At 40.5% G+C, this 16450-nt stretch overlaps 3 protein-coding genes across 3 annotated transcripts; 1 reads left to right on the top strand and 2 right to left on the bottom strand.

Annotated features, from left to right (window-relative positions):
• Positions 1-119: 119 nt before the first annotated feature.
• On the bottom strand, positions 120-1739 carry LOC6638018 (39S ribosomal protein L3, mitochondrial). The gene is made up of 4 exons (XM_002061143.4): positions 1501-1739; positions 1329-1446; positions 719-1266; positions 120-657 (listed from the first exon to the last, which is right to left on the bottom strand). Exons 1-4 carry the CDS (start codon positions 1536-1538, stop codon positions 234-236), a joined length of 1128 nt encoding a protein of 375 aa, XP_002061179.1. The 5' UTR covers positions 1539-1739; the 3' UTR covers positions 120-233.
• Positions 1740-2180: 441 nt separating this feature from the next.
• On the top strand, positions 2181-5944 carry LOC6638048 (inosine-5'-monophosphate dehydrogenase). The gene is made up of 6 exons (XM_002061142.4): positions 2181-2415; positions 2642-3114; positions 3474-3624; positions 3854-4505; positions 4627-5167; positions 5234-5944. The coding sequence occupies exons 2-6, from the start codon at positions 2939-2941 to the stop codon at positions 5337-5339; spliced, it is 1626 nt and encodes a 541-aa protein (XP_002061178.1). The 5' UTR covers positions 2181-2415; positions 2642-2938; the 3' UTR covers positions 5340-5944.
• A 658-nt stretch (positions 5945-6602) lies between these two features.
• LOC6638047 (rabphilin-3A) lies at positions 6603-12684 on the bottom strand. Its single transcript, XM_015179312.3, has 5 exons — positions 12370-12684; positions 9439-9902; positions 7796-8694; positions 7107-7321; positions 6603-7028 (listed from the first exon to the last, which is right to left on the bottom strand). The coding sequence occupies exons 1-5, from the start codon at positions 12444-12446 to the stop codon at positions 6725-6727; spliced, it is 1959 nt and encodes a 652-aa protein (XP_015034798.2). The 5' UTR covers positions 12447-12684; the 3' UTR covers positions 6603-6724.
• Positions 12685-16450: the final 3766 nt, after the last annotated feature.

Genomic DNA, 16450 nt, shown 5'->3' with positions numbered 1-16450 from the left:
TCTGCGACTTAATCAATACAAATAATCACCAAATCAGACGACTATAGTGTACATGATGGCATTTGAAGACCACAAAGAGTTTTTATGACATAACTTGAGTTGAGGAATAAAAACACAAATTTTCATTTATCATTGAATATTATTTTTTTCCCTTAACTATGTGTGAAAAGCTTTGTGTGGAGTTTATGGTTGTACATATATAACAAGAACGACGGTCATCAGACCACACCCTATTACTCGGGCTTGTAGGTGATGGTCTCATCCTTGAAATCGTGCACTTGATCGTACCAGATATCCTCGGGCAAGGCAGCGGCATCATCCTCATACAGCGTAGGGAATGGTGGGGCTTCTTTGGGCTTGCGGAGGGGTAGAATTGTGTCATAGATGTAGATCAGACCATTGGTTGAGCCGGGCACAGCGCTTCCCTGGACCCACATGACATTATACTTAGTATTGATGCGCCATATGCGCAAGCCTTTGCTGATACGCCAGCGGTTGCCCATATGTCCAGGCATTTTCGTGCCAGGCCAGACGCGTCCTTTCTCACCGCCGCCGCCAATGTTGCCGGCACGTCGATGGGTCTTGGTCACGCCATGAGAGGCGGGCATACCTTTGAAGCCATGTCGCTTTACAACACCCTGAAATCCATGGTCCACACTAAAAAACAGAGTAAAGTCAAATGTACTGTAGTGAAACTAGAAATGAAAGCAACACTCACGTTTTGCCACGAACATCGACAAACTCGCCAACGCGAAAGTGACCAACATTAAGAGGTGTTCCCGGCGCCAAAGCCGCCTGCGGTGATACTATAAAGCGAGCCACATTCTTCTTGGGCATGACTCCCGAATCCCGAAATATTCCACAATACTCTTTAGTAAGCAGAGCGGGATTTGTGCTCTCGGCTCCCACCAGCAGGCAACCGTATTTATGCAGGTTATGGACACTGGGCCGATGACTAGGCTGATATTCCTCAGGAGGAGTATACTTGATCACATGATTGTCTACAATCTGCAGAAGAGTCGTACGCACTCGCTCGCCATTCTTTAGCCACAGTGGATACTGGCCGATTTTTCGAGCTATCACACCGCAACGACGGACTTTTGGTGTCCAAGGCTCAGCATCGACGGACGGTTTTTCAATTGGGGTTCTTATTAGCTTTTGCTCGTAGGTCTGCACGCCCTTGATCAGTGCTGGCGATCCGTAGGTCTCATGCACAACTTCTTTAACAAAATTTCTATTCTCTGCGGTTACATAGTCATCGGTTTGCTGGTTATTTGATGAATAATATTTTTAAATCATTATGAATTGTTTGATTTCTTGATACTTACAGAGCGCTCCTTTCGCAGGAACCAATGCGGATTCCGTAAACGAGGCCGGCTCAGGTGGCCCTTTTCGCGCACTTGTGTAACCAAAACGCAGCTGTTGCTGCTGCTGCTACTGCTCAGCCTGCAAAGTGAGAAATTGGTTGAGTTGGACAGGTTTTACACTCAATTTACGAACCTCAAGCGGGCTAAATCTCCTATAACTGTGCGCAGCATATTACTTATATAACTTTCATACAGAAATTAAAGAAACTACACATAAATTGTTTATTTTCGTTAATATAGGCGATATCCGCAGACCGCACCACTAGAGATGGATCAAAGCCGGCCCTGAACGATAGTCATTAGAGGTGGGGTTTATTCAAAAAAGTTAAGCGGCAAATTGGTTAATCAATAAAATGCGGCACCCAAAGCCAAATAATTGCGCTTGACTTTTTGGTGAAACTTGTATTAAATTCAACTTAAAATTAAAAAAAATTTACCACTCTGCTAACAGTGGCTGGCTGTTTTTCGAGTTTAACAGAGGTAGTAACACCAACTGTTAGCTGAGAGTAACAGGCAGTGCAGCCTGGATTTTCAAAACAAAAATAGCTAGATTCAAATTCAAGAAACAAATGTATTTTATGGAAAGAAAATTTTAAAAAACCTAAATAAAAAAGAACATTATGTTATAATCTTAAATTATTATGAAAATGTTTCAATACAATTATTTAAATATTATAAATTGTTAGATTAGTTGCTGATAGCAATTTAAACAAGAGAGCGGTTAAACTGGCAGCACTGCTAACAGGTATTCGCGGTTAACAGAATTCCATGTGGCTCACATTCTAAATTTTTGCAGTACAGAATAAATTACAAAATCGGAAAATTTGTTTAACTGTATTTTTGATTTCGAGCTGAGCGGACGTGTATTGGCCGTAAAATTTGTATTTTTCCACGCTGAACAACACGTGTGTGTGTCGGCAAATTGTATATATTTATTGACACGATATATACAGGATAAACTAAGGAGAGAATTTATTGAGAATTGAGATTGATTTAAAACAGATTTGTTAGAATTGTTTAGCTGCCGCTTTGGTTGCCTTTTCGATTGGTAAGCGCCATAAAACCATGTGCTTCATGACCCCCACCCTCCTTTCCTTTCTCCCTACCGGCTACATACCCTTGCTCCCAATCATCTGTGTTTTACCCTCATCCCTCTTATTCTCTGACCAATGACCATTGACAATGACAGTTCAATTAACGCATTTAACCTTTTTTTATTTTGTATTTAATTTTTCTCTGTTTGCTCCTGTTTGCTTCTTCTTCTTCTGGTTCAGTTAAAGACAACGAGTCGGCAACAAAACGTTTAGCAAATTGCGTTGTGCAATTTCTTAGGTACGAATGAGAATTTTTGAATTGCATTGAAGGAGGAGAGAACACAGAGACAGAGAGACCCCATAAAGACAGAAGAGAGAAAGAGGAGGATCAAAAGCGGCGCCGGCACTAGCAGCAACAGCGACGTCAACGTTCTAAGATTGCGATAAAAAAAACAAACTTGGGCCATTGCCTCTGCTATTTCTTGATATTTTGTTGACTTTTCTGTGCCTGTTATCAATAATATTATTATTATTACTATGGCAAGCAAGCAACAAGCATCACAAGAACAACAAGTTGCCCCCGCCACAACGAGCAAAGTCAACGGTTTTGTTGCAGCAACAGGAGCTAGTGGCGCCACTGGAGATGCTCTGGAGTTGCAAGATGGCCTGTGTTGTGAGGAATTGTTTAATAACGGTGATGGTCTTACCTACAAGTAAGTACATACATATATGGCCGACACACACCTACACAGTTACAAATTAAACTTAATTTGGACCAATTGGCAGAATTTATTGATAGATCAATGAGTTGGGACAAAACTCCAGAATTTTAAAAATTTAAAAAACTCTTGTTATGGGGTTTTTTAGTCCAATTTCTTATTATTAGATGATTCGTTTATTTATATTTCGCTTACGTTCTTTGATGCAAGGTGAAAACGAAATAATTACCACTTTTTATCCTGATCATGCTGTGTGCTCTACCTTTTCTATGTGTGTGTGTGTATAACCAATCTATGCTTTTCGTCTCTTCCTCCACCACATCACGTCTTGTTTTTGCAAATCATCATCGCAGCGACTTTCTCATATTACCCGGCTACATAGACTTTGCCGCCGAGGAGGTTGATCTCAGTTCACCACTAACGAAGGCCATCACATTGAGAGCACCGCTAGTTAGCTCGCCCATGGATACAGTAACCGAGTCGGAGATGGCCATAGCCATGGCGGTAAGTAGCACCACGCAAGCACGCACGCACCTCACCCACTTCACTTCACTTCACTTCGACCACCCAATCACTCACTCACTCACTCATTGTGCAGTGTATGTATGAGGTGATGATGAGGTGACGCTCCAGTTGTGGTTGTAATTGAACACTCTTATGCGCCTCTCTAACCGCTCTCGCTATATTCTATCCTATCCCATCTGATGTCGCGATCGTCGCGTCCGTCGCGCAGCTGTGTGGTGGCATTGGCATCATCCATCACAACTGCACGCCGGAATATCAAGCGTTGGAGGTGCACAAGGTTAAGAAATACAAACATGGCTTTATGCGCGACCCCTCGGTAATGTCGCCCAATAATACAGTTGGTGATGTCCTCGAAGCGAGACGCAAAAATGGCTTCACCGGCTATCCCGTTACCGAGAATGGCAAACTTGGTGGTAAACTCTTGGGCATGGTTACCTCACGTGACATTGATTTCCGTGAGAATCAACCGAATCTCCTGTTGGCCGATATAATGACTACCGAGCTGGTCACAGCACCCGATGGCATCACATTACCAACGGCCAATAATATTCTTGAGAAGAGTAAGAAAGGTAAATTGCCAATAGTAAATCAGGCTGGTGAATTGGTTGCCATGATTGCTCGGACTGATTTGAAGAAGGCTCGATCCTATCCGAACGCGTCAAAAGATTCCAATAAACAATTGTTGGTGGGCGCTGCCATAGGCACACGGCATGAGGATAAGGTTCGTCTACAATTGCTGGTGGCCAATGGTGTCGATGTCATCATATTGGATTCATCGCAAGGCAATTCCATCTATCAGGTTGAAATGATTAAATACATCAAGGACAAGTATCCCGAATTGCAAGTGATAGGCGGCAATGGTAAGAGCATACATCATGAAATTAATATCCATCCACACAAACTAATTACTCATTTCCGCCTCTTTCCAACTGTCTTTGTCTTTCCGTCCCCCTGCCTGCTTGTGATCATGCGTCTCTTCAGTTGTCACACGTGCCCAGGCCAAGAATTTAATTGATGCCGGTGTCGATGGTCTACGAGTGGGCATGGGCTCTGGCTCTATATGTATCACTCAAGAGGTTATGGCCTGCGGTTGCCCACAGGCCACAGCCGTTTATCAGGTGTCCACATATGCCAAACAATTTGGTGTTCCAGTTATTGCCGATGGCGGCATTCAATCAATTGGACATATTGTCAAAGCGCTGGCCTTAGGTGCCAGTGCTGTTATGATGGGCTCTCTGCTGGCTGGCACATCGGAGGCTCCTGGTGAGTATTTCTTTTCGGATGGTGTGCGCCTGAAGAAATACCGCGGCATGGGCTCGTTGGAGGCAATGGAACGCGGCGATGCCAAGGGGGCGGCCATGTCACGTTATTACCACAATGAGATGGATAAAATGAAGGTGGCCCAAGGTGTTAGCGGCAGCATTGTCGACAAGGGAAGTGTTTTGCGGTACTTGCCCTATTTGGAGTGCGGGTTGCAACACAGTTGTCAAGATATTGGGGCCAATTCGGTGCTTAAGTTGAGGTAAGTGCCACACTCAAAACTCTCTCGAACTCATAAATTACAATTATTTTTGTTGTTGTTCTCCAGGGAAATGATCTATAATGGGCAATTGCGTTTCATGAAACGTACACATTCGGCTCAATTGGAGGGCAATGTCCATGGACTCTTCAGCTATGAGAAGCGTCTCTTCTAACATATGCCCAACGCTGCGTCCTTTCAGCAGCCCCCACAGCAACATCATAACCAGCAGCAGCAACAGCAACAACATCAGCATCATCATGCTCGTTCCCGTTCCAATTTTACTTCAGCTACAGCTGCCAATTGTGGGCGTGGCATTTTTCCAGTTTTTAAAACTTGAGCTAAAGGGACACACACACACAAACACTCTTTCGATTCCAATGATTTGGAGGTTCTCTAAAGGCCTAGCTAAATAGGAGCATCCTCTGCATCCACTTACCCAACTCTCTCCACGATCCTACGCTAAAAAAGAAAAGAAAAAAGTAAAAAAAAAATACAAATATTTGATGTATACTCTATGTTAAGCGTTTTTTGGAATCTTAAATACTGTAATACCATTTACCATATGTATCACACTCGCCAGTTAATCAATTTTCGCAATTGCGTACTTACCTAATTAGTACATTAAACATATATTAATATATATACATATATATTTCATAGGGATTATTACGATTTATTGTGTGTAGATCACTGAAAACTTCAGCTCGATATGCCAAACTTATTAAATGTAAAATGAATAATTAAAACAACAAAAAAAAAAATGAACCAAAACGAAAACATTTCAATTGTATTATTATTATTGGATTTCTTGAATAGCTTTGACCTGTTCAGATGTTGGAGATGATCTGCCCAAGAAACTTGAGCCAGCAGCAATTAATAATACCAATTAAACATTATTTAGCCATTTCGAATGCTGCTGCAAATGCTTTGCTTCTTCTATAACGCTGAGATGAAAGAAAAACAACATCAAAACCATCAATAATATGGTTTGTATTATCAATATGTTTTATTGGTTTATTTTGATTTCGTTAATTATAAGTAGAAGTACATATGTATATGTGTACTTGCAATATATATGTAAATGTTGAATTAAATAAAAAAAATTTCGGTTTTTCGGTTTCGGTTTTGGTTTCGGTTAGAAATGCAATTAGTATTTAATTTGATAAACCCCTTTATAAGGACACTTAAATAAAGCCTACATGCAGTATACCAAATGTTTTGATAAGAACAAAAAAATATATGTATATATATGGAAATTTAAATATATTTATATAAGAGAAGATATTTTTGTCGTTGGAAAAAAAAGCAACTCTCATACATCCCACTCACACACACATACAGCCGTTCGGACATTCTGGCACACTCACACAGGCATATCAAAAATATATATATATATTTGTATGTATATACGTCTATATAGATATACATATGTAGATATAGATACGTCATTAATAATATATATACTCTATACAGATACATATTATGCGATTAGGTAGTTAGATTTAGCATTTAGGTAGGTAGGTAGTTAGTTAGAGGGAAGGATTGTATAGACGAGGTCTAGTGGGTAGGATTGTCAGCGGCCAGGCAATGCCATTTCTCGTGGAAATGATCGGGCAAGCGAATGCAATCCAGCCATTGCTGTAGACGTTCACCTTTGCTTTGAGCACCCAATTGAAGACTGCCAAGGAAATCGTTGCTTTTGCCCAGATCCTTATCCCACACAGTTAGGATGAGCATCTCCTTGTTGAGATCATGTGGACTGGCCTCGAAATAGAACTCTTCATTGTAAATGGGATTTAATGTGCGCCATTTAACGCTTGTCTTGTGTTTCTTATTCTTGTGCGCATCCGGCTTGAGTTGCCTAAAACCAAACAAAAATAATAATAATAATAATAATAATAATAATAATAATGACAGCTTAAAACTGACTCGTACTCACAATTTGACAAACGGATCGGAACTGCCATTGCTGTCCATAGCCATCAAATTGATGCATTGCTTCACATCCACGACCAGAGCCCGTCGCTTTGTATTGTAGCACAAGGACAGCAACATTTTGCCATTGGGCCAATTCTGTGACATCTCAGCCACATTGCTATACTGATCCTCCGCGCCCAGCGGCACCGATATGCGATACTGCGATGTGCTGTGCACCTGCAAAGATAAATTTTCCGTTAACCTATGCTTATTCAAATATTCCTTGAATCTCAAATTTTGAATTCCTGCTCTTGTTGTAGCAAGGAATGCAAAATGGTTCCCCAATGGCCCCCAAAAGTATGCAAAGTGATGTCGAAAAGTTTTCTTTTTCAAAACTATTTAAATAAATGAATAATGCCCGTTGATTATCTTCAATTTAAATCGATTTCAATTGCAGAGGATATAACGAAATAGTTCAGATGGTGATAACGCAGAGAAGGAGCCGTTTTCGACCCCATAAAGTATATATATATGTATATATTCTTGATCTATCTTGACCGAGGAAACATATCCGCCAAAGATCTTGCAATTAATATGTGACTTTCAAACTGTATTCTTCTTCTTGTAATTGATTGAAAGTGAAAACCGAAAACCATTTCACGCTACTTTTACAAAAGAATTAAAAAAAAAAAAAACGAAAACTAAACTCACCGTCGACAGGCACACCTTGGCTGCACCCAAAAAATCATGTCCGTATTTATCATCGTCGAATAGGGCCACGTAGAGCAGGGAATTGCCCAATTCTTCGGGCTCCACGCCCACAAACTGTAGGGTCTCATTGAATTCAGGATTTCTTGTCTTGTGGACTGTTTTGGTGCGTTGCCATCGTGTGTATTTGGCATGTGCCTCGGGCGTGATTATATTCAGCATGCAATAGGGATCGGCCAGACCAGCTGAGTCCATGGCTGGTAAGTCTCTCGCTCGCACCATTGTACAGTCCAGACTGTGAAAACTTTCACGATAACTTATCGAAATTTCCAGCCAACCGAGCAATGGATCGCGACAATGCTGCTGCGAGTGACCTGTCATGGCCTGCGCTTGCGACTGAGATTGAGATTGAGACTGGGATTGGGATTGGGTAGCCGAATTGCCCGAGCCCGAACTATCGCTAATGGACCACGATGAGCTGATTGAACCACGTCGCAAAAAGCTGCTCTCTCTGCGCAATTGGGCCACAGTTGAGGCATTGGAGACACTAATGTTGTCATAGTCCATACATTCAGAATTCCGATGTTGCTGCTGCTGCTGATGCTGACTCTGCTGACGTCCAAAGAAGAAAGACTGCGATAATTTGCGTTCACCGCCATCGATGAAATTTCGTATGGAGCCGTAGGCACGCAAACGAAAACTATCCTCACGTTGAAGTTTACCCAATGGCCTCATTTTGCCGCCCATTGCCGCCCCATCCAGTTCATCCTCGGGCTCCGAATGGCCACTGGCGCTGCCATTGCTGCTGCTGCTGCTGCTGTCGTTGACACGTATCGTCAACTTTTTTACCCGTCCAGCCCTTGTGGGCGTGCCATGGCAACTTTGAACTGCTCGCATATCGCCTGCGATAAGATAATGTGGATGATTAGCGATGCAATTCTCAAAACACCACCCAATTACACGAATCCTTAGTCGTGACCAAAAATCTAATTATGTATATTCAGATGACAACGTCCTCTAGACAAAAAACCCCAAATTAGGATCCTAAAAACATGACGATTTTCGATTCTTATAACAGTTTGTTGTAACAATTAACAAAAATGGATCTTTCTCCTTTTTATTAAGCGTAATAAACTAAAAGAATTTTAAATAGTTTCTTGATTTTCTTATACAAACCATTTTGGGAGACTCATGGACTTTTTGCCTTCATAACATATCTTTCAACATTTTACATTTCAATTAATGTTTATTTCGTTTAATTTCTGAAACCCGTCAAATCGAACCAAAATCCGAAGCAAAGGGAAGACAAAATTGATCAAAACATTTATCTAATTAGATTTGTGATTAGATTAGATTTGTAAGTTAAATATATATTTCGACAACAAATTTTCTTGATAATTTTTGGTCTGAACCGAGAATGGGTGCAACATCAAAATGGTCAGCTCAGTATAAAGGCATCAAAGGCAAATTTTAGAAACTACTTATTGGATTTCATGTCGCTGAAGTGGATTGTATTGAAAAGTTGTATGCAAAAGTTTAACTAGAAAAGCATTCCGGTTTTCACTTTCAATCATTTTTTATGTTATTTGTTTTTTTGTTTTTGGTTGGTTTTTTGTTAAATCGTTGGGTATGAAGATGGAACCTACCTGGACCAGGTCCTGTGGTGACTGTGGGCGTAGGCGTGGCACTGGCACTGCGTGGCATATCATATTTGGGCAGGCCCTTGAAGAACCATGCGCCGGACTTCTTCCACATTTCGCGAGTTTCTGAACAAATGCGACATAGCCAAATTTCGCGTGTCCTTTCGCTAGTATGATATCGTATGTTAATATCCACACTACATTTTGTGCACACAGCCTGGCGGCAATCCTCGCAAATGATGCGATGTGGTCGCAATAGACCGAAAGCATCGCCGCAGAGGCGGCAACAATTGGGTCCACGTTCGACAGCATGTTGCTTAATCTTCTCGACACGCTCCACAAGGCGACCGACACGCTGTCGTTCGGCAATCTCGATTTCCTCATTGCGACGTATCACGGATATGATGGCCTCCTGCTCTTCGGGACGTAGGGGTTCACTGGTCTTTGAACTACTCCAGCCGGCTTTCAATCTGCAACAGAAACAGAAACCACACGCAAAGTAGCTCTAGGTGTCAGTTTTTATGGATGGTTTCCCCTAATGAGGGTCATTAGGGGTTTCTTTTTGTATGTGTGTTTATTATTCTTTTTTTTTTTTTTTTAGGGGGACAGGCAGAGCTTAATGCGGTTTTCGTGTTTGTCTTGTCCCCCTTTACCTCCATACCACCTCCTTTTTTGCCCCTGGCTCTCCCTATTTTTCGGCCTCTGTCTCTCTGCGAGACTAAAATGTCAAGTTCAAAGTTAATTAACTCGTCCAAGCTTAGCCTTGTTGGCTTTGTCAGCATCAGCATCAGCATCAGCCTTGGGGTCTCGGCTGCGTTTATAGCCACTTGGAATCACTTACACATGGCGTCAAAAAAAAGTTAACCTCAACCCCAGTTAAACATTCTCTCAGCCGTCCTCCGTCTGCCATCTCAATTACTTACTGTTTTTACCCACATTACATACGGGCACGTAACCATGTGGCTTGGTTTGGCATGCAAATCCGGGCCGAGTGTTGTTTTCTTTTTTTTTCTGCCATTTTTATACCCGTCACGGGTTTATTGACTTGCCTCGTTTAAATTATACATGATGAATGAATGAACTTATGAGTTGTGAAGGGAGAAACAGAGAGAGAGAGACAGATCTCTTGATAGAGTTTTAGAATTCTCTTACTTCATAGTAACAAGTGAGCCAAACTGAGCCAAAAATAGACAGTAGAATACCCGAAAATCTGTGCATCAAGTCAACCCCTTAAAATAGGCAATCATTAAACTTTATGTCGGTTTTAGCAACATTTTTGTCATCTTCCTCAATCTTTTAAGAATTACAAGAGAAATCTGTCTGTCTCCAATAAGTGAAAAAAATTTGTATTACAAATTGACAGCGAAATATGTATTTTTGAAACCTATTTTAAATTATCATAAAAAAAATATATAACAAGACTTTCCATTGTCAAACAAAAGAAATACCTTAAAGTAGGAAATTTTAATTCATAATTTGTTAATAAATAAACCTTTCTTAAAGCGTAAATGCTTACGATTTAAGAGAACTGTGATAAAAGGCAAATCTACAAGGTGATGAAATAAAGGAAGCATTGCCTTTCCCCAAGTAGGCAAAAAAACAGGTGAAGACTTTACATTTTGAAAAAGTTCGGATAGAAAATTTAAGACCGGTCATTACATTTTCTTCAACCATTAAATTATAATTCGAGTTTCTGGCCAAAAATCTCGCGACACAACTGTACATAATTTACTCTATTTGGTTACATTATTTGATCACCTTCACTTGGGGAAATAAAAAAGCAAAACCATCGTGTTTTTGAGTAGAGCACGTGTATACGAGACCTTGTTACTGATACCGAAACTTTTCTTTATTGGTGTGCGTGTCAAGTATATATGTCTGTGTGTGTGTGTGTGCGTGAGTTCCCTTGAGTTTGAATTTGAATTTCAAAATACACCCCCTGCCGTTGGTAAAGTGTGAATTTCCTTTTTCCTAGGCACTTGAACTCCCTCAAACCAACTGAGAATTGATTTCAAAGCCCCCAAAGAGTAGGCTATATATATTGCATTAATGCATACATATACATATATTTATTTATGCATGTGTGTGTGTGTGTGCGTGTGTGTGTGCCAACATATGGTTTCTATTAACAATGCCATAAAATGGGCTGGCAGCAATATTAAAATTGAATTAATCTGTCAGCGGGGTAATAATTATGATTAGAATACTTTAGTGTTGCTCATCGTCGTTGTTGTTGTTGTTGTTGTTGCTCCCCTGTAGTCTCAGGGTCAAACCAACTCAACTGTTCAACCAGCCCTCAATCCTCCCCTTCCCCTCCCCCCCATACCTACTTCATTCAAGCGTTCCCCTCATTGTCTCTACAGATCCAAAAATCCTACAACGGTTTGTTGTGTATGTATTTCATTTGATTAGGCTACAATTTCATTTCATCCATTTTGCTTTTGTTTTTTAGTTAATCAAGCGCACACACACACACACACAAACTGCACACGCACACAAAGTGCACACAGACAAACTTAATTAAATTATAACTAAAGCTTTTGTCAAGTTTTTGGCTAACTGTTGCACACACACATACACACACACACACAGAGACACAAGCACACAGATACAAATACGAATAAAGGGAACCTGGCATTATTCGTTATCAGTTTTAGTTTGATTTGGCTTTTATGCTAACGCTATAGGTACAAAATAATAGTAATAGAGGGGGGTGTGCAGGGGGTTGAGATGGAAGAGAGTGGATACTATGTTGTTTGAAACAATTGTGCATTGTAGACAATTGTTGCATTGTCTCAATGTCATTTGCCTGCTGCTGCTGGAATGCATTCCGCATCTCTAAACCCACCTTCTGCCCCTTTGTTACTCTCCCTATTCTATCGTACCATCTCCTTATCTCCTGTCTCTGTGTATTGCCATCTTTGTTACTCTACTTACTTGGCTCGCAAGGCCAGCTGCCTGTCACTGGGACAGACAAACTTATTTGCCGTATTATTACGATTTTGAAAGTCCATTTTGTCACATTATTTTTCTCGTACACTCACACACACACGCGCGCACACGGACGGCCAGTAAATAATATATTTCAAAATACAATTTAGAAAACAAAAAAGTATTGAAAACCCGTTGCCTGCTTCTAGGCGCGTCGCGCTTTTAATTCTCTCCGTTGTTTGCCGCAGCTGTTGATTTCCGGCGTATGGCGAGAGTACGTCCAAAGGCTAACGTAGCTGCAGCACAACTGGCAAGCGACAACCGACGAGCCTAGCTGGCTGGCTGGCAGGCTATCCAAAACAAGGCGGTTACTAGCGATGGAAACGCTTGCTTATCGATAAATTCGGGGAGGTTCCGAGGAGTATACAAGTTTCAAATTTCACAGGCACACTAAGATTAAAATTATATTTAGGTTTTAAGACTTTTTGCGCTATCATTTTATTTGTTACAACCTTCAATTATTACAAGAATGCATAAAAACAGTAGCAGATCAACGCCCTTCAGGACTTAAAGTAAGATTGCATCCCATAATATGTTGTAACGTAAGAAAACTTTGGAAATGTTCTATAGCTAAAAGGGTTCTTCGTTCTTGTTTCAAACAAAATTTTATTTTATGGAATTTTCAACATTATATTGCATACTTAGGAGGGCAGAATTCGGTCATTTTACCACATACACAATACGCGGCTAGTTGATAACGTTTCATGTGAATTTATTTTCACAGAACGTTCCAGACAAGGGCAAATTTCCTGGTGAAGTGCGATAACTGTTTTACTAATGCTATCGGTTGCCTCTCTGACTTCGCCACTTGTCACTCACTCTCAGCCTGTTGCACAGTGAGGCCAGAAACAGAGAACTAAGCCCACCATATGGCGCCCACAGGAAGCAGCTCAAGTGGAGCCAACGACCACGAGGAGGGCAGCGATGTTGATGTTGTGGGTGGGTGGGGAAAATGTTTGGTTGGGGTTTTTCAGTGGAGAGTTTAGTTCAGGCATATTTGCACGCGTGCAGGCCAAAAGCAAAGCTCCATCTATGCGGCGTCATGGTAACCACTTCAGCACTCTGTGCTCGCTCTATTGCTATCTCTTTTTATCTTTCCACATGCCACATAATTTCATTGCATATTTTAATGGTGCCCCACCACGTATTTGAGGGGTGTTGAAATATTAGTTAGTTTTATGCCAAAAAAAAAAAAAGAAGGAAAGAACACAAAATAAATATACATACAAATACATGTATTGTTGGTTTATTTCTCTTCTTTTTTGGTTTCTCTTTGTCAGTGTCATCTAATGTCCAAGGCAACGCACGTCAGAATCACCCAACCCCTCAGCGCCTATGAAAGTTGCTTCACTGTCTGCATATCCTACGAGGGGGCGAGACATAGAGAGCGGGTGTGGTCTACCTACATACATACATACCTCCCAACGGACTCCCTCTGTCCATTCCCATTTCCACTAGGCATTCAAGTGGAATTTATGTGCGTGGCGGCCTAGGCTTAATCCTGCACAGCAACAGACATCATCAGGTGGACATTGTCTATTAACAGGGGCGCTGCTTAAGCACAGTATTTTCAAGCTCAAGAATAGTTTTATTTATTTTAAATTCTAGACAACCGATGATCCAGATCTCCCCAAAGGAATATTGCCATAAGACGGCAAAAAAGTTCATGCTGCCGAGTCCAGAAAATTATACAAGTCCTTGCCCTAAAAAGTGGGCTATGCTTAATTTTAATACCATTTCCATCAATGCAAATCAAATGCAGTGCCTGATAAGTAGGCTACAAATTTAAGCGACTCCTAGCCAGGAGTCAGGAAGAAGACTAAGTTCTCGCAGTTTTTGCGGACTACAGATCATTTGAAAACATAATTGACCCGCCCTTTACCGAATACGATCCTGTGTGTGCCCAAGTTTACCCTTTTGTTTCTAGATAGCAGTAATGGAGGTGGGTGGCACTGATGGGCGTGGTGTGGGCCATGTGTCCATTTTAAATAAATGCTGACAGCTAAATGAAAATATTTAACGTACGTGCAAAGTTGTTGCTTGTCGTTGACATTTTTTTCTTTATTTCTTTTTCTTTCTTTCGTTTTTGTCCGAGTCCGAGTCCGAGTGTTGACATTGCCTGTAGCTAGTTGCTGTTGCCGTTTGCTGTTGTTGACAGGATTAGGCATTCAAAACGCGTCCGCAACGCAATCGCATGCCATAAACGTTAGGGAGAGACAGACACTAGGCGTACAAGAGAACCAGAGAGAGAGAGAGAGAGAGAGAGAGAAAGAGAGAGCTCGTGTGAGAGTGATAGAAAGAGCGCAAGCGGGTGTCGGCAATTGTGTCCTCTTTGCGTGGATGGAGGCGGCATTTGAGTTAGCTTTTGTTTGCGCCTTGGGCTAGTTGGCAAGCTGTTTTGGCTTAATGAGTCAATGCCGACAGGCAACCATGAAGGCATCATCCACACAGGCAGTCGGTGGCCCCCCAAAACTGCTGAGTAAATTGTCTATAAAGCTAATGTTGGGTATCTCTTTCACTAGATTCTAATCGTACTGTGATTATGCAAAAAGTTGATGACTTGTTTCGAAAACGTTATAAGAAACTCCAATTTCTCGAAAACGTTTTTGTATTTACTTTAATAAACGACCGAAACACACACGCTGCCATGGTTGCCTCGAATCCATACTATTAGAAAGTTGTTATTTCCATTTTTTTGTTGGTATTTTGAAAAAACATAGGAATAAGCAGTCACAATTGGCAATTTTTATGTCTACTATGTACTTTATCAAGCCTTTGAATACGTGCAATACTTTTGTATCATAAGAACAATAGGGTTGAAGGGTCACTAACATATTGTAAAATATAAATATAAAGTTTAAGTCTCGGGTTGATAATATTGAATTGTTCTCTCTCACTTTAATAGATTCATAACAATAGAATAAAATGACACATTTCTATTGAATTTATCGTTTATTTTCATTTATTCAGCATTTTAATTAGTTCTTGTTGTTTTTATAATTCTTTCCTTGTTTATTCAACTAAATTTTTGTATTTGTATCTTTTGTTTCTCACTATTTTTAATGGCTCTCTAAACATTTGTCTTTTGCTTTTGCTTTTCATTTCATTTCATGTGGGACTAGTGGCATCTCTTTCTTATACATATCGCATACCTCTCTAATTCTCACTACACCTTCTCCATTTCATTTGTTTCTCACTTTGCTCCATAAGGCGAGCTGGCGATTTTCCCTTTTGCAGCAAGTGCAGTTTATTTATTATTTTTGACAACGTTTTTAAAGTCTATCTCTCAGTCTCTCTCTCTAGGCGACCTTTAAACCGATTCGGGCTTATGACTTGGCTCTAACTTTGGCCTACAACTACAAAGTTTAGACGTAACGAAAGAGTGTTTTCCTTCAACGTTTCGTGAAAAAAGCGTTTTCTATATCTATATTTAATCAGACGGACATAGAAAGAGGACCGAGAATCAGCCTTATATTTTAGCATTCAACTCTGAACATTTGGCTAACTAACATGAAGAAGTGTCTGTCTGTGTCTGTGTGCATACATATATGCGGGTGTGTATTAGGGGAGGAAGCGGGGCTCAGACAGCTAGTTCTAGACAGTCTCAATTCACTTCTCAATAAAGACATTTATAGATTTAAGAGGAAAGTGCTTACGTATGCCAAATTTAGGGCAAATCAAAGTTATACCTACTTTATATATGTGTATGTATGTATGTGTATAATACCTTCTACAAAGGTATCAAAACCGGTATAAATTTCTATTGCTATCATATTAACAAAATATATATATATTCATATATCTGCTAGTCCCAACAAACAAAAAAAAAAATTATTTTATATGTGTAGTGTAAGACTTATTACATTTTAATTATAATTTGACTAAAGGAAAAAAAAAACGGGCGGGAGGGTCGAAAAATGGGGAATACAAACAAGGTGGGGAAAGTGAAAGATGGATTTGGGTTTAGGGGTGAGAGAGGGGCAAAATAATAACAAAAAGAATTGTTGCATCTCTATTTTTTTTTAGG

This window comes from Drosophila willistoni (assembly GCF_018902025.1).
Source record: "Drosophila willistoni isolate 14030-0811.24 chromosome XL unlocalized genomic scaffold, UCI_dwil_1.1 Seg141, whole genome shotgun sequence".
Taxonomy (NCBI): domain Eukaryota; kingdom Metazoa; phylum Arthropoda; class Insecta; order Diptera; family Drosophilidae; genus Drosophila; species Drosophila willistoni.
Note: the sequence above shows the minus strand (reverse complement) of the source record. Positions and strands in the feature narration are given on the sequence as shown.